A 19661-nucleotide genomic window follows, 5' to 3' on the forward strand; every position below is an offset into this window, starting at 1 on the left:
GACAGCTGAAGAGAAGTGGGGAGAGGAGAGACAGGACACCCCTGCTAGAGGAACCCCCTCAGCAAGGCCCCCCTGGACCGTCATGTAGTCTGCCCACTACTGAGTCTGGCCCTGTCCAGCTCTTCACAATGAGAACAGTGTTGGGCTTTCTACTAGTGAGCTCTCCCTGTACCCTGCTAGGGCCTTCATCTCCTGTATGAGTCTCTGGCTAATAGGGGTGTGATGGATCTGCTGGAGAGACAAGGAGCTCTCTATTTCCCCACCCCCCCCTCACACTGGCATTTCCTGGATGCTCTGAGCATTGTGGGGTTGGGACTCCTGATTGTGAGCCACGCAGAGCTTCCATTTGATTGGCTCCTTTCCCCCATGAGTGGTGGGGTTGTGACTGAGGCAGCAGGTACTGAGTGTAGGACTCTTGCTCTTTCAGGGGCTGGTGACCTTCGAGGAGGTGGCTGTGTATTTCACCAGGGAAGAGTGGGCTCTGCTGGACCCCACTCAGAGAGCCCTCTACAGGGATGTCATGCAGGAGAACTATGAGACGGTGGTCTTGCTGGGTAAGGAGTCCTGTCCCCTCAGTTATTAGAAGCTGTGGGGTCTCTAAAGAACCTGAATAGTAATAACGTTATATCTTTATTTGTCATACAAGTGTTGACAAGTTTCCTAGCCCCACTTTTTTTGCCTTATCTCCCATCCACTAGCATAATTTTTGGATATGTGCCTTTTTGGTGTCATCGGTCATTTTAAAATTGCATTTAAAGTATCCTTATTGGCTACATTAATAACTGTAGCATTCATGCCTATTCTTCATTTTAAGAGGAAAATATGCCGCCTGTAGAATTCTAAATTGAGTAAATAGGTGTATGACTCGTGTGACAGTCATATGAGCTCAACTTTTGATAGGAGAGCGTATAATGTTGCCATTCAGGACCCCACGGGTGAAGGGAGAACAGAGCTGTGGGAGGGGAGGAGAAGGGGGGAGGAGATAATTCTGGGGTGCTAGGACATGGGGAGGGTGTGTGCAGGGTTAGAGCTAAGAAGCAGCAGAGAGGGATGAGGTAGTGAGAGATGAGGAGAGAACACAGGAAGCTGCCAAGGTGCCGGGAGGTGGTGATGGCTGAGAGTAATGGGAAGGAGGGGAGGGGAGTGTGGAGGAAGGGCACCCAGGAAGTGGGCTGGGTGGGTCAATGGGAGGGAGGAGAGATTTGGGGATATAGAGCTGTGGGGGATCCCAGAACTTTAACCCCAAATCCCTACTGAAGCCTTGTCGCTTTAGAGCCTACACTCCAGTTTTATTTCTGTTCAGTTTCACTTCATTATACATTTCCCCCCAAATATTATTATTTTAACTCTTGACCTCCCTCTCCCACTCATTACCCCCCTCCCCATATAACCTCCCCATATCTATGCACAGCGACCCTGGCCACAGATCCTGAGTCCTTTCTGCATTTCTCCCTCCCATAGCAGGGCCCCTACCCAGGCACAAATGGGCACTTTGTTGATGATGTCACAGGCTGGTAGTGTAGCCTGTACAATTTTTACACCTATAAGATTACATATTGGGGTACAACTTGCCCTTGTACATGGCTACTCAAAGTTAATTGAGGAGATGAAATTTGGAGAAAAACACAGAAACTTGATTTAATACAGACAGTTATAATTGAAATCATAGGCAAGGATCAATACACATAACGATTAGATATGATATATAAAATAAGTATATAAAAAGGGTCTTGCACTGTGTGTACTTACAAGTTATGGACACCATTGGAAACAAAGATCAAGGGGCAAGGGAGCCCATCAGAAGGGAGTTCCTGCTTCAGATTACACTGTCTCGGGGACCCAGCAAAATGAAAAAATAGTAATTAGGAGAGGTATTTTATCCACTTCCCTATGGTAATAGGATGGCTATATACCATATCTGCTCCTTTATTCTGATTACAATAATGTCAATAGCTGCCCCAACCCATATGTGGCCTTTGGGAAGTCCATAATTAAACATCAAGCATTAATACTCACGATTTACATCACTTATTTATTAATAATTCCAATAAATGCGGTCCAACTGCTGAGATACTTCATAGCAACCTAATTGCTAAAGCCCGCCCCAAACTTCCTTCTTTCAGAATCCTGTGGTGTATTGCACCTGTTTGTGGTTCCTCGTTAGTCTCTCAAAATGAGGGTGCATAATATCTGACCTGGGATTCTCTCCTTAGGCCTATTCAGGTAAATCCCAGACTTCAGCATAACTACTCCCACAAACCCTCCAGCTAATATAAGGCCCTGAACTGTAGCAAGCTTAGGCTATGTCTACACTACCGCAGTAAGTCGACCTACACTACACAACTCCAGATACATGAGTAATGTAGCTGGAGTTGATGTACCTTAGGTCGAGTTACCGCAGGGTCTACTTACCTTACTCTTCTCATCAGGGGTAGAGTACGAGGGTTGACTGGAGAGTGATCTGCAGTCGATATGGTGGGTCTTTACTAGACCCGCTACATCAACCACTGGATCGATCTCAGAGCTTTGATCCCAGCTGTAGTGTAGTACCTGCCCTTAATAACCCATTTATTTATGTTCACCTCCTTGCCCCTCCATGCATGTTCCAAGCTAATAAGCAATACTCTGATAATGACATTTTACCTCTAGCGAGTATAAAATTGCCCACAAGACATGTGACTAGGTCATAGATCATAAAATCAGGTCGGGGTCAACAGGAGTGAGAGTTTGGAGAGAGTCTTGTCCCCCCTCTCCCCATCCGCAGCAGCCACAAGCTGTCTTCCCTCCAGGCTCCTTTGATCTTCGAGCCTGTCCCTCCTGAGGTTGTGTGGCCCAGTTCTTGTTTCTTACATTCTCCTTTTCTGGAAGAATTAGAGGCTGTTGCTCCTGAATTGTAGTGTTTAATTCCCCAGCCTTCTCCACACACTGGAGAAGTTTAATTCTCCCTCCCATTACACCTGAGTCACTAGATTTCCTAATTCCCCAAAATGTGCATTTGCAATGTCACAGATCTGGGTAGCTAAGCCTTTGACCTGCCTCCATGGTCTGCTCAAGCAATGCCCTCTCAGGTATAAGGCCTCTAGCCAGCCCCTCTCTATGGGTAGGGATCCACATGTCTCTCCTTTTTGACTAGGGTTTGACGATTGCAGCTTGTCCTCCACTGTGTTCACTGGACTAACGTCCAGTTCCTGTGCTTTGCTTTCTCTCCAAGGGCTGTGAGCAGTGTGTGTGTGATAGAGGTGGGAATTTTGGTGATACTTATATGATGCCAATATGCACCTCAGTTTCCCTCTGTGATTGGTATTGCTATGATTATAAAGAGCAGGAGAGATGAGGTGTTTTGTCACATAGCTGTCATGGGGTGATATGAATGGGTCATTAAGGACTGACTGGGACCAACCTACATCAATGGAATACCCGACAGAGACAAGGGAATAATTGTCACCTGTCCATGGGAGGATCTCCGCTTGGCTGAGTGAAGCATACATGAACTCACTATGTTTTTGGGAGCAGGAAGAACTGGGTTGCAGACGCAGGGAGCTCTACCGGAGTGAAGACAAATGGACAGTCACAGTGAAAGGAAACCAAAGCGTTTTCTACAGCAGCAGGGCTCAAGGACATTGGCCAATATGGACTATATTGTCCTCTTTGCTTCCCTGTCCTAATCTAAGGACTTTCCAATGCTGTGTTTCAGTTGACTAATAAACCCTGCTATGTTTTAAAAGTCTGCCCAGTGTCACAGCACAAACTTGCTCTGTTCATTGACTGAGGAACAGTCTCTAAACAGGAGTGTCGTTCAGCTGGACCTGTTGGCAGAGCTCACAGGTTGAAATAGGAGTGTTGAAGCCAGAGGCTCAGTCTCAGGTGTTGAAGTTACATGACCTATCCTTGTGGAAGAGTGGGACCCCTTGGGGGTCTAGTGCACTCAAGGGGCACTTCCCAAGGACTGTTTAAAAGCCAGGGCATTGCACAGATCCTGTGGATCCATGACAGTGTGCCAGAGGTTAAGCCTTATGGGGAAAAGATATAAAACAAGAAAAGGATCTAAATGTGTATTTACCATTGCAACCTCATCAGTCCTCGTGGAAATCCCTGATCAGTTCCAAAGTGTATTAAAACCTTCCTTAAAGGCTTACCTCTTGGTTATCAGGTCATGCCAGTTTTGTTAGAGGGCTTTCCCTTCACTCTCCTACTTCCCTGGTTCTTGTCACGCAGACAGCAAGCAGCAAAACACCAGAAGTCTGAAGCGCAGACAATGCGATGTTTATTGGGGTTAGTTTCCAAGCAAGGATATTCTGAAGCCCTTCACACCAGTCGGGCTTATCTCGATACACTGATATAGTCTGTTCCCCAGTGTTCCCTTCCCAGCTCTGATGCCGCAGTGTTTAACCCCGTGTCCCCCTTCCCAGCTCTGATGCTGCTGAGCCTTACCTGCATCCCCGTTCCCTGTTCCCGTTCCCCCCCACCTTAACAAACATGATTCCAATTTCCCTTCCCCCTCCTGTTTGACCCTGTTTATATAGTAATATTCTCAGCTATACCCTAACCAATCATTGTACTGAAATTTAACTAACCAATTCTAACATGTTGTAACATAATTCTCTAACCAATTATATCCCACTCCCCTAATTAACTTGCATCTAGCAAAATTAATTATACAGCAGACAGAAACAATTAGAGAACCAGACTGATGAACAATATAAAAGTGGTGGCCATAAAGATAAAACAAAATACAAATGAGGGTTTCACAACCACAATCATTGATAAGTGATTTCTTGCCAGACAGGATGCTAACTAACTAAGTTTTCTTTAACCATCTTAAGATCTGTTTCTTTATCTGGAGGTGATGGGCACTATTGGGACAGGATCGTCTTCCTAACAGCCCAATACCACCTTATTTCAGTGTGATTGGTTTGGGAGGTGAGGACGTGACCGTTTGCTTCCCAGCTTATGGCTGCCCCTGCTGCTTAGCCAAAGGCCTTAGCCTTAGAACAAGGCCTCAGACTATCCTAGTGAGAGAAGGCCCAGACACAGGCAGACTGTGATTTTGGTTCTTTGTTTTTATACCCTTGTAACTAGCTAAGTGATAAAAATACACCTAAGTTCTTAAAGTATAGGCTTTACAGGCAAGCCTGAAAATCTCCATTCTAACAGTGGGTTCTACCCCTTCCCCCATTTTGTGTCTGTCTTGTCTATTTAGACTGTAAATTATTCAGGGCACGGGCCATCTACTATTCTCTGTTGTACTTTGCCTAGCACAATGGGGACCCACTGTTAGTTGGTCCTTAGGCACTAAGTTAATAAATATGATTCATAATAATAACTCTCCTGCCACTTTGAGCCAAGGAAGCTGGCCTTGGGATGTTACTGCTTAAAAATGAGCTGGGATTAAAACCATGGCATATTCTTTGTGACAAATATCCCACAAATTCCACTGACCTCCCTTGTTTTCATTGCCTGGAGTAGGGTTTCCAGTTTCCAAACCTGATGTGATCTCACAGCTGGAACGAGGGGAAGAGCCGTGGGTCCCTGCCCTCAAAGGCTCTGAGAAAGAACTGCTCCTGAGAGCTGCCTGCACAGGTGAGGAATTGGTTAAACCAACTCAAAAACTGTTTAGGAATACAGGAAACATTTGGGATGCCCTACAAAGACCCTGTGAGCTCTCCAAGTTCAGGATTGTTCTCTGCAGATGTGGAATCATTATGGCAGATGTCACTCATGGCTTCCCTCCTATTCTGACTGACAACTGGCAGCAGGTCCCTCCCTGATCTCACTTTCCCTGAGTGTTCTGGTGAGATGTGGACCAAAGCTGATCCCCTCCTCTCTCCTCTGGGGAATGGTTTGGGGAAAATCAGCTCCTGATAGGTTTGATCGCTCCTGCACATATTTTGGTTTGTTCATCCTTTTTTCCATTCCTCTCTCTGAGATTTCCTTTCTTTCTGACGCAGGGAGTGACCTATGTCTGGATTCTCTCTGTCTCCCATCAGGTGATGGGATGGTGAGTGAGAATGAGGAGGAGAAACCCCAGCAGGAAGATGCTGAGCAAGTAGAACCACATGGAACGTTATCAGGAAGATCCAAAGCAAATGTTTCCAGGAGTTGTGCACTCCAAGAAAAAGCAAAAGTCTGTGAGACTCAAGGGAGGCCAGAGGAAAACTTCAGTAGCCTCTCAGACCTTATAACACGTGACAGAATCAACTTGGAAGAGACACGCTACACGTGCTCTGAGTGTGGGAAAAGCTTCAATAGGCGCTCAAATCTTATCAGACATGAGAGAATCCACATAGGAGAGACGCCCTACACGTGCTCCGAATGCGGGAAAAGCTTCTATGAGCGCTCACACCTTATCACACATTGTAGAATCCACACAGGAGAGATGCCCTACACGTGTTCTGAGTGTGGGAAAAGCTTCAATCAGAGCTCAGACCTTATCAGACATCAGAGAATCCACACAGGTGAGAAGCCCTACACATGCTCCGAATGCGGGAAAAGCTTCTATGAGCGCTCACACCTTATCAGACATTGTAGAATCCACACAGGAGAGAAGCCCTACACATGCTCTGAGTGTGGGAAAAGCTTCAATCAGAGCTCACACCTTATCAAACATAGGAGAATCCACACAGGAGAGAAACCCCATACATGCTCTGAGTGCGGGAAAAGCTTCAGTGATAGCTCAAGCCTTATTAGACATCAGAAAATTCACGTGAGAGAGAACTGTAATAAATCCCTTGACTAGGGCTGGCCAAAGATTTTTTTTTTTTTTTTTTTTAATCACATTTGCTAATTCCCACATAGTGATTTTTGCATCATCTTCACCGTGGTCTCTCAGCTCCACCAGATCAGTTGCCTGCTTCTGCCTTTTGCCGTTCACCCTTCTTTGGGGTCAGTCCTGTGATCTTTTCTATCAACTCCTTTCCTTTTGAGTCGTAGGAGTGTGTGTCCCTCAGCCAGGAATGTTAATCGGCTCCAGGTGGGGGAGAGAGGTTTGATCCCAACAAGCTACACTGAGGCAAAAACTACCTGAGCCTTACATCCACCAGGACTGTACATGGCGTTGGCTGCTCAAGTTAGTGATCTTGGTGTAAAAAGACAATTATAGTTGTAGTGCAGATGCAGCCCAGGAGCAGTGGTTGGCATTAGCTTTCCCCTTGACCTGACCTAAACTCCATCACTTTTCCTAGTCTAAACAAACCCTGAGCATCACGGTTATACTGTTCCCCCATTTCAAAGCAATTGTTAGTCATCAAGTTCCCTCTTGGGGAAGAAATTGTTTCATTCCCAGTTGCTCTGATGTTGCTTCAAGTTGTGCTGGAGAGCAGATATTTTTACTACCATTTTCCTCACTTCAAATATATTGAACTATAACAAGAGCAGGAACAGGGCAGGGCTAGGAAAAATTGTCATTACCCTTTGTAACAACAGAAGAAGATAGAGTACGTCAGAGGGATTCCCTTATTCCCCATCACCATCCCAATCCCCCTGTTGTTCAACTGGTTAGGTCAATATTTTTTCTAAAGGGCTGGCAAGAGGATTCCCTAGTAAATGACTTGTAACTAAGCAAAATACCCATACATTGGGCTCCCAAAGCAGTTGTGGCCCAGGCCTTGCAGGAGGTCGCTCCTGAAGATATCTCCTTCCTAATCAGCTGCATGTTGCCTATTATTTGGGAAATGCAATCCCTATCTAGGTAGAGATGGGAAAAATGGAAGTGACATTTCTCTTCATCTCACCCCTGGGAGATGCTGGAAATGTGTAGAAAATGAAATCTGTGTTGAATGTGATTATAGCTGCAAAAAGATACCTATTTTTAATAGATACCTGACATTTGGTGTCTTACAGGGATTCTAAGCCACACCTGAATTTAGTCCCTAATTAAAATCTGTGCCACTAGATTAAAGAAATAAAAGGGCATATTTGGGGGAGTTATACCTCACTATCGCTACTGATATGTTGTGTGGTTGGTGAAGAATTCTACGCCAGAGAAATGTAAAATTACTCCAAGTAAGGTCAAAGATTTGACAAGTACTCAGGTAGAAATTGCAGGTACTAGTGGTTGATTTTCACCCCAGAGATGGAAGCTATGGTGACCTGTGGCCCAGGTAAACTATTTTTAGAACACTGCTCCCTAGTTAAGTGGCATTGATCACACTCCTAAAGGATGCCATGATTAAATTGGGCACAACTGCCTTTTACCATTTGGATCCAAAGTTTCATGAAGCACAGAGAGAATCATAGAAGATTGGGGTTGGAAGAGACCTCAGCAGGTCATCTAGTCCAACCCTCTGTTCAAAGCAGGACCTACACCAACTAAATCATCCCAGCCAGGGCTTTGTCAAGCCGGGCCTTAAAAACCTCTAAGGATGGAGATTCCACCAGCTTCCTAGGGAACCCATTCCAGTGCTTCACCACACTCCTAGTGAAATAGTGTTTCCTAATATCCAACCTAGACCTCCCCCACTGCAACTTGAGACCATTGCCTGTTGTTCTGTCATCTGCCACCACCGAGAACAGCTGAGCTCCATCCTCTCTGGAATCCCCCTTCAGGCAGTTGAGGGCTGCTATCAAATCACCCCTCACTCTTCTCTTCTGCACACTAAACAAGCCCAGTTCCTTCAGCCTCTTCTCATCAGTCATGTGCTCCAGCCCCCTAATCATTTTTGTTGCCCTCTGCTGGACTCTCTCCAATTTCTCCACATCCTTTCTGTAGTGGGGGGCCCAAAACTGGATGCAATACTCCAGATGTGGCTTCACCAGTGCCGAATAGAGGGGAATAATCACTTCCCTCGATCTGCTGGCAATGCTTCTACTAATGCAGCCCAATATGCCGTTAGCCTTCTTGGCAACAAGGGCACACTGCTGACTCATATCCAGCTTCTCATCCACTGTAATCCCCAGGTCCTTTTCTGAAGAACTCCTGCTTAGCCAGTCTATCCCCATCCGGTAGCGGTGCATGGGATTCTTCCATCCTAAGTGCAGGACTCTGCACTTGTCCTTGTTGAACCTCATCAGATTTCTTTTGGCCCAATCCACTAAATTGTCTAGGTCACTCTGGACCCTATGCCTACCCTCCAGCGTATCTGCCTCTCACCCAGCTTAGTGTCATTCACAAACTTGCTGAGGGTGCAATCTATCCCATCATCCAGATCATTAATAAATATGTTGAACAAAACTGGCCCCAGGAGTGACCCCTTGGGCACTCCGCTTAATACTGGCTGCCAACTAGACATTGAGCCGTCAATCACTACCCGTTGAGCCTGACAATCTAGCCAGCTTTCTTTCCACCTTATAATCCATTCATCCAATCCATATTTCTTTAGCTTGCTGATAAGAATACTGTGGGAGACCATATCAGAAGCTTTGCTAAACTCAAGATATATCACATCCACTACTTTCCCCATATCCACAGAACCAGTTAACTCATGACTTGCCCTTGGTGAATCCATGTTGACTGTTCCTGATCACCTTCCTCTCCTCCAAGTGCTTCAAAATGGTTTCCTTGAGGACCTGCTCCATGATTTTTCCAGGGACTGAGGTGAGGCTGACCGGTCTGTAATTCCCTGGGTTCTCCTTCTCCCCTTTTTAAAAGATGGGCATTATATTTGCCTTTTTCCAATCACCTCCCCTGATCGTCATGAGTTTTCAAAGATAATGGCCAATGGCTCCACAATCACATCAGCCAACTTCCTCAGATGCATTAGATCTTACTCACATAACCCAGATCACTTACTCACATTTTACCCAAATGGCCCCAAACTCCCGCTTTTAATATGCAAATAAGGTGCTGCGGCGCTCAGGCCACTCCCCAGCTCTCCAGGAGGCCTGCGGGCAGAGAACAAGGTGACATTTAAATTAGCCAGGATGTCGCTCAGTCTATTCCCTCTGCTCCCAGCAGGTGGCGCCAGAGAGCTCCGAGCTCGCTCACTTCCCTTTCTCGCATCGACTTCAGCCCCCGGGTTACAAAGGCACCAGCCGGGCGGGATCCAGCTGCAGAAGATCCCTTCGCCCCTGGGCTCAGGGAGCGCGGAGCGTGGGGCTGCTCTGCGGGGACGGACTTGCACACTTGGGATGTTAGTGCAAAAAATCCTTCTTGGCTGAGTAAAGGGCAGAGATCTGCACTTAGCCTGCCCTGAGTGAGGGGTCACCCAAACCGACCCTCACTCGCTAGGCAGATGGCACCCTTCTGCCTGGGGAAAAGGCAGCAAAGCCCCAGGGGTGGGGGAGGAAGGGGAAGGCATCGAGCGATACCTCAGCTTCTGCTGCCGCCACTCCCTCAACGGGCTCTCGGTTTGCCCTGTTCACTCTGCGTCGCTGCCGCTCCACGGCATTGTCCTTCACCCTGCTGCTGAGAGCTCCTGTGCCTCCACTTCCCCTGCTGCCACCTGCCTGTCTCCTGCAGCCTCTGCGCGGCCACGTAGTGGGGTGGGGGAACGCGCTACACGTGCAGACTGGGCAGCCTCTTTCATTGCAACACCATGGGTGGGGCGCGAACCGCCAGCTGGGGAAGACTAACGCGCTGCCCCACCCCTTCCACCCGAGGCCCCGCCCCTTCCGCAAACCTAGCTGGAGCCCAGAGCCCCCGCCCACAGCGGCTGACCCCGCCCCAGGCTAGTGCCCCAGCCCCATCGCGCCCCCAGCCTCCCTCTCAACCCCAGAATGGGCAGCACAGCCCCAGCTCCCCCAGCCCCGGAGCCCCAGGAGGGCGGGTTACGTGGCCCAGACTCGACCTGGCATTGACTTGCGTGGCTCTGCGCTCTGTCAGCCGGGGCAGGCCAGGCTGCGGACGTGACTCAGGCTTGGGCAGCATGGCCGCACTTCCCTGATGAGGCAGGCCAAGAGCTGTATGCAGCCAACAGGGAAGTGGGAGGGAGGCGTCTTCAAGCCGGCGTGTCTCGTCCGTTTCTCCCTTGGCCGGAGGCGGGAAGGGAGCGAAACGTGCCTGGCTGAAGGTTTTGTGCTCGACCTTGAGGATTAAGCCCGAACCCCCGGCATGGCTAGGTCGGGGTTGTCCTGGGCTCTGTGGGGGGAGGGCTCAGCTGGGAGAAGGGGCAGACTAGGGGAGTTTGTCTCTGATAGATAAGGGCTTTGTCAGCGGGAAGCTGTAGGTCACATGCTGGGGGTGACAGTGGGGTTTGAGCTGGGGCAGCAGCAGCAGGGGAGCAACGTGTGTGTGTGTGTTGGGGGGGTCACTTGGTAAAAATGAACCTGCCAAACCTCTCCCTCTGCTGGAGCAAAAGCCTCATTTATCTCCTCAACTCCCCTCCATGAAAATCTCCACCCCTCCCCCGCGCTGAGAGACCCCCTCACTCCCATGGAGATTTGTAATTATTCTAACTCTTCCTTGGCCTTGTCCAAACAGTTTTCCCAGACAAATTATCAAGGACATTTCAAATGAGAAAAACAAACCAAACCAAATGAGAACTAAAGAAACCCCCACCCCACATAGTTTGGGTCTCAATGTTTCCACTGAAATTTGGAGACAATAAAACTCATCCCTCTGCTGGCCAGAAACCAAAGGTAGACCTCCCCCGCTGTGTCTGTGACTTCTGCTACCGAACCACCATTGTGCTAACTCCTCTTGGGAGACATTTTGCAGCACAATCCTGCTGCTATTCCAGTTATTGACTCCAGGAAACATTTTCCTTAGCCTGGCTCCGTGTGTCACTGGTTTCTCTAGCAAAGGTCAGTCCCTGGCCCTGGGGTCCAGATGTCCTCATTCACATCAAGCTTCAAGTTAAGAATCATTTCCCATTCCCGCTCTGTGGGAGGGGAGACGTTTCAAAGCGCTCTCTGTGCGACTGCACGTGGCTAAGCAAAGAGAACAAACCCCAAATCCCCCCTGTGCTTTGGGAGCCAGGTTTGCTGTGTGAATTCTGGATTTCAGATGGGTTCAAGCCTGGGCATTGTGATTATTTACCAGTTTCTCTGGCACTGGGGCATTAGGGTGATCACAGCTGTGATGGCTGAGTGGTTAAGGCGTTGGAGTTGAAATCCAATAGGGTTCCCCTGTGCAGGTTTGAATCCTGCTCCCAGTAAGACCTGTGTTTTAGCCCGTCTGTAACCCGGGCAATACCTCTCTACAACCCTCTGGGACCCTCTGTAGAGATGCCTGGGATGCCCAATCCCCTAACCCAGATTCACCCCACCCAAACTCCCTCCCAGAGACTTAAGCAGGTGAAGGTGGAGTTTAGTCAGGTGGGGGCGGAGTTGAGGGCAGGCTCTGGGCCTCACCAAAATTTCTACAAACCTGCCACCCCTAAAAGGCAATATCACAAGTTTACCACCATCCCTGGGTGGGCTCAAACCACCATCCTTTCGGTTAACAGCCGAACACGCTGACCCATTGCACCACAGAGACACACGGATACAAGTCTGCTGTTACCAAGGCTGCTGCCTAGCAGCCTGCACATCTGCCTGCCAGCGCGAGCGCTCACAAGGAGCTAGTCCGGATGCTGGAGACTGGGTGCTGGGTGCAGTGCATGAAGAACCAGCAGAGTAGCGCAGCGGCAGTGTGCTGGGCCCATAACCCAGAAATCACTGGATTACAGCAATTCTCTTCCAGGTACGTGCTTGTTTCTCTTTGCTCTGGGTCGTCAAGCCAGGCGGCGACCAGCAGAGCGCCAAGAGCCTAGGCCATGAGGCAAGAGGTGGCTGAGGCGGTGGCCTGCCAGGGAGCTCCCCGGCACCTCTGGCTGCCTGGGCTGAAGGCAAGAGGCAGGCCTGGGCATGGTGAGGGCCTCCTGTCCCGACCTGAGGCTGCAGTGCTTCCTCGTCCCCTTTTCCCACCCACACCGGCAGGCGGCTGCTGCGGGAGAACACCAGGGAGGCTCTCGGGATGCTAGGCAGCTCTGTGTGGCTGTCAGGGGAAAGAGCCGAGGCTCCCAACTCGACCTGCCATTGACTCGCGTGGCTCTGGGCTCTGTCAGCCAGGGCGGGCCAGGCTGCGGACGTAACTCAGGCTTGGGCAGCATGGCTGCGCTTCCCTCACGAGGTATAAAACTGGGTGTCAGGTCACTGTGCAGCTTTGATCTAGAGCTCGGATCCCAACAACCGACCAGCAGCCCAGAGCCCCACCCTGGATATGCCCCACCTGGTTACTCCTTACAGGCTGACCTTACTCCCCTTCCAGCCCCTGATTTGCTCCCTAATCGTCCTACTGCCACTCAGAGCCACAGACATGGAGGTGCTGACGGAGGGAGGGGTGACTCTAGGGTGGGGTTCTTCTCTAAAGATGGCTGGCAGAAAGGTGGTGCTCAGCTCTGTCAGCGACCTGCCCAGTTGCCTCACTGCCAGGGGATGCAGACATTTCTGTAAGGCGATTAAAGGGGGGTATTTGGCTTCCAAGCAAATGTGAGACGTGCAATTATGAGAGGGAATTTGCATCCCTCTATCAATTGAACCAGGGCCCCAGTGGCCTAATGAATAAGGCATTGGCTTCCTAAGCCAGAGATTGTGGGGTCAAGTCCCATCTGGGGTGAAAAACTCCTCTCTTTTTGTATAAATTACTGGATCTTGGAAACAATCCCCCAGGAACAGCATCTTCCACTTGACAAATGTTTTCTAAACCTATCAGTAGCAAACAGTTCATACTAGTGTTTGTCTGTGAATAGAGTGAAGGGCATTGTTTTTTCGGACACGTCAATGAGTGAAACAGACAGAAAGAGCAAAGCCGTTCTGAAAGAGAATGGATCTGTCTGGAGACAAAGCAGACCTTGAGAATGAGCAACGGTGTGAAAAGAAGAGGTTCAAATGTGTTAGTTGTTAGTTAGGTTGATCTGGCATATTTAAAGAAAATACCAATGCTCGTAGACAGATGCAGACACTGGCCGTTTCTGATCTTTTAGTGAGAGTTCATTGAGAAATATTTTCCTTAATGATGTTATGGAACATTGGGTGGGCTATGAGGGCACCATTCTTCCTGCTTTCACCCTTTGAGACAATACAGCTCCATGGCATGGGGCCAATGCGCACCTTCCAGTCAACTGCTAGAGAAGACAACACAGACAGGGATGGCAGACTGGAGCTCCACGAAGATGGTGGTACAAGGTCTCATCAACGGGGAGGTGGCCACCCCAGCATGCACAAGGCTGAGCCAGCAAGTGTGGTGTGTACTTCAATGTGCCCCTACTCACTGCAAATGATGGTGGAGGGCAGTTACTTAGTTAGGTTGGTCTGGCAAATTTAGAGCTTGGCTACACTTGCAGATGTAGAGCGCTGGGAGTTAAACCAGCCTCCGACGAGCGCAGCAGGGAAAACGCTGCCGTGTGTTCACACTGTCAGCTGCAAGCGCACTGGAGTGGCCATGTTAGCAGCTCTTGCAATGCCACAGAGAGCAGTGCATTGTGGTAGCTATCCCAGTGTGCAAGTGGCTGCAACGTGCTTTTCAAATGGGGGGCGGGGGTGGAGTGTGACAGGGAGTGTGTTGTGTGTATGTGGGGGGAGAGACAGTGTGTTTGGGGGGCTGAGAGTGTGTCAGCACGCTGTCTTGTGTGTTCAGACAGCAGCAGACCCCCCTGTCTCACACACACTCACAACAGCAGCATTCCACACTGATGGTTGCTTTGTCCCGGAGTAGATAAGCAGCCGGCTGTCAGAAACGGAGCTTTGAAAGGGGATATCCGCATGCCTGCAACCGAGTTCAAAACAATGACCAGAGTGGGCACTTGACTTCAGGGGATTATGGGACGTCTCCAGAGGCCAATCACAGCGCAGTAATGCAACACGTCGTCCACACTGACGCCCGGGCGTTTCAGCGGGGCGCAGCGAGCTTTATGCGTCTCGTGGAGGTGGATTACCCGGAGCGCTCCAGCTGCAGAGTCCAGGCGCTCCATGTGCCTTTGCAGTGTGCACACCTGAGGAGTTCGGGCGCCTAGGGCTGCTTTAATGTGCTTTAACTTGCAAGTGTAGCCAAGCCCCTAGACTGTGTCACTTGTGTGACTTACTTCCTTGTGCTATTGTAATAAATACAATAGACGTGCAGTGGTCAGAAATCGCACCAGCAGAAGTATATTGAAGGGAAACTCTAAGGAAATTAAGAGTTTAAATGATCCGCCACATGTCCTGCGTCCCACTAAAATGAATCCAACCCACAGGTCACATGGGCAGAAGTATCGGTGTCAGGATGCTCCATTGTTAGCACAGTAAATGAAGCTGAAAAATAAATGATGTTTAAATGCCCTCACTCTATGTTTTACAACCCTGTATTAAGAGGTAATAGATACAGATGTGCACCAGGCAGGGTCGTTTGGAGGCCGAAGACTTTATGCTTCCATCCCCCACCACTGCCAAGTTTTAGCAAATTAGGACAAGTCAGCAAATAAGAACAACCTCCGGTATCAGTAACTGCTAAAGGTAGCAAAGTCCTACAGGTAGTAGGTTCTGGCAATACACCTGTGCAGCTCTGCTCCCCGGCTCTTCTTGGGCTCCTGCTCTCTGCTTAGCTCAGCCCTACTCTGGCCCTGGCAGTTCCCGCTCACATGGAGGATGGGACCCCCTGGCCTGGTGACTCCCTCATTAGACTGCCTGGCCTGGCCTGTCAGTCCGGCTAACTTGTTGCTTTGGCCGTTCCCCATTGCCCCTGGGGACTGTCAGTCTCAGGGTCCTGATTTCCCATTGACCCTTCCCCCTTCTATTGGGAGTGGGAACTAGCCAACCAAAAAACCCCACTAAGTTTTAGTAAGGGACCAACAGTCCCTTACACAAGCCAGCCCTGTAAGGGTCACCAATGTCCAGAGAAGGCCATATAAGCAGGTCCTATGGTGTAATGGTCAGCACTCAGGACTCTGAATCCTGCAATCTGAGTTCAAATCTCAGTGGGACCTTGTGGTAAAACCTGGGAGCTCACAGTGCTCATCTTCCCTGTCTCTAGTTGTACAAAAATGAGTCTTTCCCATCTTGTCAGGTGACTCATACCCTTTGGTTGCAATGGGCTGGGGCTCTAGAACTGGCCACTGATGCCTGTGGCTTGACTGACTGGTTGGGATTCTCACTGCTTCACCTGATGCCCACAAGTTTGGCCCTGGCACTTGCTGCTGTGCTTTTCCTCTGGCCCTTGAAGGAAGGAGTGCCAGGGCCAGGCTTCATAGTCAGGAGGGGGAAGAGTCCCAGGCTGGAGCCCAGCACACCTTTCCTCCTCTGGGCACCTAGAGCAGAGGCGGCTGGTGCTGACAGCTCCAAGGGAAGGCTTAAAGGCCACAGAGCAATGGAGGGTGGAGGAAGAGGAGGGGAGGACCATGCTTATGCGTGGCCAGCAGACAGCCACAAAGACACCCAGCCAGGCTGCTCCCTGCTCCCTGGCATGCCGAACCCCCACTGAAGGCCACCAGCCACCCAGCATGTGGGGCAGCTGCTGTCGCTCTGTGGCCAACATCAGAAGACGGTAGGAAAGCAGGGCCAGTCCGTCCCTGTCCCCCCCCCCCCCCCCCGGTGGCGCCAATGTCCGTTCCCACTCAAGGTGCTCACTTTGGCAGTGGGGCAGGAGATTTTTCCCCAAGAGGCTTTTCCCCAGCTGGCAAGAAGCAGAGAAACACCCAGGCTCCCAAGGCGCTATTTAGCAAGCCCCCTCAAGCACAGGGACAGGCGCACATTTGGAAGAGGGAAACTGCTCTACACGCTAGCCCGGGCAGCCGCCCATTTTCTTTGGCAAATTAGGAATGGCAAATGCTAGACTGGAAGCACGTGGGGCTCATGCCCCAGCCTTTGTGATGCCCAACCCCCGACTCCTTCCTGGGGCTCTAGCTGAAGCCCGAGCATTGGCCTGAGTGGCCAAGAAGAGGTTCCAGCCCTAAATAAAGCAGGACTTTCAACCAAAGTAAGCACAACCACAAGGGGACTCAAATCCTGAATCATCTGATCCACAGGGAGATGCTTTATCCTTTAGGCCACATGATGAGGGGGTCTAAGCCCTTCTTTGGAAAAGGCGGACACTGTGTTTCTCGGGTCATCTACTGAGGGGGCCGAGACTCTCTGGGCACAGGAAGTCGAGTTCCCAGTGAGATGTGAGATTTAATTCTCTGAAGCCAGGTGCAGGACTTTGGCAGGGAGGCTTAGGCATGGGGGATTGGGGTGCAGCGGACGGACGGGCTGTCTAGGTGCAGAGATTTAGTGGTGCTGAGGAGGAGGAGGAGGAATCCTGCTGATAGGCCAGTGGCCTTGCAGAAAAAGAGGAGGGGTTGCTGGGAGTTTTTTTGCCTCTCTTTTGTCTGGCTGCTCACTCTTGTGTTGAAAGGGGTAGATCCTATTAGCAATTCTGGCTAGCTCAGTTGGTAAAGCATCAAGCTCTTAATCTGAGGGTCCAGGGTTCAAGCCCCTGTCTAGAGGCTCAGCGTTTAAGCGGCCTTGTGTGCCAGGAGACATACATTTTCTGGTGGTGTCCAGAGCCACACAGGGTTTCCCAGAAGCCGTGGCCGTTTCCGGGAAAGGTTCCTTTCTCCTGCTGAGTCCTTAGAAAGCAGGATAGAAGCCCACATCTGTAGCAGCAGGCCCAGAAAGCGCAGTCTCTGGTTGGCAGGAAGCGCGGTGGGGGCAGGCACTGGGAGGGAGAGAGCAGCAGAGAGAGAGAGAAGCTGTGGGTGCAGAGTAAAAACCTGCCAGCTGAAGGTGTCTAGAGAATGTGACACCATCGGGTCCCGTGGCGTAAAGGTCAGCTGTCAGATCGCTGAATACTGCAAGCTGAGCTCAGATCTCAATGGGACTTTGGGACCCGTTGCTTCATACCTAAGCACAGGTGGAGTTTCAAGGCTTTGTCTTGCTCTTTCAAATGACGCGGGAGCCGGTCTTTTGCCTGCTAGCTGTTGTGACTTGCGTGCCAGAGGGGACGTCGGCTCCAGCAGGCCGGCCTTGCCTGGAGCCCTATAGGGAGGGATGGGAGCTGGGTTTACTCTGAGTCCTGCAGCTGGGCTGTGGCCAGGCCTAGGAGGCAGCCCTCTTGGTTGACCTACTGGCCCAAAGTCATGCTGGCCATGTTGGTCTTTACCCAGGAATGCTGAAGGGTGGGCCTGAGGAAGGGAGACTCAATCCTCCCCTCTATTAGTCAGGGCTGGAGAGGAGGCTGTAAGAGCAGCCAGGTTGCGGAGCTGGGCCCTCTAGAGTTTGGGGAGGGTGGAGTTGACTGGGGCATGGTGCTGGCAAAATGCCGCAGGGCGTTAGAGGGAGGCGCAGGCCAGGACTGGGGCTGGGAAGAGAGAGAGAGAGACTAGCAGGTTTCCTCTTTTGTTTCCTATGCTCTTTTTCTTCACTAGTTTCTCCTCTGCACAAACTTGCTCTTTTTTGTTGTGAGCCTGGCTAGCTCAGTTGGCAGAGCATCAGACTTTTAATCTGAGGGTCCAGGGTTCAAGTCCCTGGTCAGGTGACAAACAATTCCCAAAGATCTTCAAAATCTCTCTCTTTGGAGTCCTCCTGGATGTTACTTTGTCTCCTCAGGATTTTGCCTTTCCTAAAACGGGCCTTTTCTGTGTGAGATTGAAGGGGCAACTTCCTGACACCCCCTCTGTCCTCGCAGGCGGGAGGAATAAAGGCCTCTGGGCACATAGCATGTTCCTCCCAGATGGCTGAATTCTCCTGTGGTGGAGGTGGGAGCTCTGTCTCCTTGCCTCTGTTTCTGCCTTCCCGTGGCTGTGCTGATCTGGCTGGCCTGTCTGAGACAGGGTGTGAGGAATGTTTGGAGCTTTTGCTTCGTATTGAGGGCTCCCTCCTCCAGCAGAGCGATGTGGGCTCTGCGGAGAGCTGGAAAGAATTGCCCCGTCAGCGTTAGGTGCTCACCCAGCATTTGGCTTTCCTTTGAGGGAGCGGTGAGGAGGACGGGGCTCAGGCCCCCCAGTTGGAGAGGGGTGCAGGTGTCGGGGCTGCTGGCCGGGACCTGGAGGAGCGTGAGAGGTCTGCGAGAGGCCACCTCTCCCCAGGAAGCAAGTCAAGCTGAGCAAGGCAGGCAAAAGCGAGTCTTGTCTTCATGGGCCACTCCCAATGACGTCCTTTTTGTGTGCCACAGCTGCCAAAACATCCCGGATGGAGAAGCAGCAGGCCAACAAAATGCCATGCAGCTGCTAAAGTAGCTCAGTCGGGAGAGTGTTAGACTGAAAATCTGAAGGTCCCTGGTTCAATCCTGGGCTGTGGCAGGCCCTTTCCTCCCTCTTTGTGCAGGGGTGGCTTGTTTTCTGGGAGCAGTAGCAGCGCCTTTAGCTGACATGAGTCCGTGCTCCCAAGCCAGATAACTTCTGCCCCTAGTTGGCCCACCTGACCTTTAACAATGAGAGACGGGAGCTGTCTTTCCAATATGACTTATTGGTCAACCCAATCTGGTGGGAAGAGATGGTGCCAGAGGGGGCAGGGACTGGAGACGAAAGCTCCTCTGCACAGGTGAGCGAGGGCAGTACTGGGGAAGGGGGGAAGGGGCATCTGTAAAAGTGGCCACGTGGAACGTGGCAGGGATTTGGGGGCCCAGGAGGAGGCACTTGATGTTCAGTGCCTTGGAGCAGCTGGACTTGGACATGGTGGGCGTTCAGGAAATGCACATTAATGACTTTAGGGTAGCTCGATGGGCAGAGGGTGATTGGAGGAAGAATCTGTCTTTCTCGTCCTCCAGGCCAGGGAAGAACGATGGGGTTGGACTCTTGTTCTTCACATTCGCGATGCGAGTACAGAGGTGGTGGAGCTCTGACTAGGGACCT

At 50.6% G+C, this 19661-nt stretch overlaps 1 protein-coding gene and 5 non-coding genes across 6 annotated transcripts in view; 5 read left to right on the forward strand and 1 right to left on the reverse strand.

Moving 5' to 3' along the window:
- Window positions 1–19661, forward strand: part of LOC135889538 (zinc finger protein 883-like) — a 124700-nt gene that overhangs the window by 12456 nt on the left and 92583 nt on the right. The window contains exons 2-3 of the mRNA XM_065417400.1: window positions 2214–2223; window positions 5988–6703. Of these exons, the coding sequence (XP_065273472.1) occupies window positions 2214–2223; window positions 5988–6703 (726 nt within the window). The remainder of the gene's footprint in view (window positions 1–2213; window positions 2224–5987; window positions 6704–19661) is intronic.
- On the forward strand, window positions 11951–12032 carry TRNAS-UGA (transfer RNA serine (anticodon UGA)). The gene has a single exon. It is a non-coding gene; the product is annotated as a tRNA-Ser (tRNA).
- Window positions 12282–12355, reverse strand: TRNAN-GUU (transfer RNA asparagine (anticodon GUU)). The gene has a single exon. It is a non-coding gene; the product is annotated as a tRNA-Asn (tRNA).
- TRNAQ-CUG (transfer RNA glutamine (anticodon CUG)) lies at window positions 15747–15818 on the forward strand. Its single transcript has one exon. It is a non-coding gene; the product is annotated as a tRNA-Gln (tRNA).
- Window positions 18274–18346, forward strand: TRNAK-UUU (transfer RNA lysine (anticodon UUU)). Its single transcript has one exon. It is a non-coding gene; the product is annotated as a tRNA-Lys (tRNA).
- On the forward strand, window positions 19037–19109 carry TRNAF-GAA (transfer RNA phenylalanine (anticodon GAA)). Its single transcript has one exon. It is a non-coding gene; the product is annotated as a tRNA-Phe (tRNA).

The sequence above is a fragment of the Emys orbicularis genome, chromosome 15 (assembly GCF_028017835.1).
Source record: "Emys orbicularis isolate rEmyOrb1 chromosome 15, rEmyOrb1.hap1, whole genome shotgun sequence".
Lineage (NCBI taxonomy): Eukaryota > Metazoa > Chordata > Testudines > Emydidae > Emys > Emys orbicularis.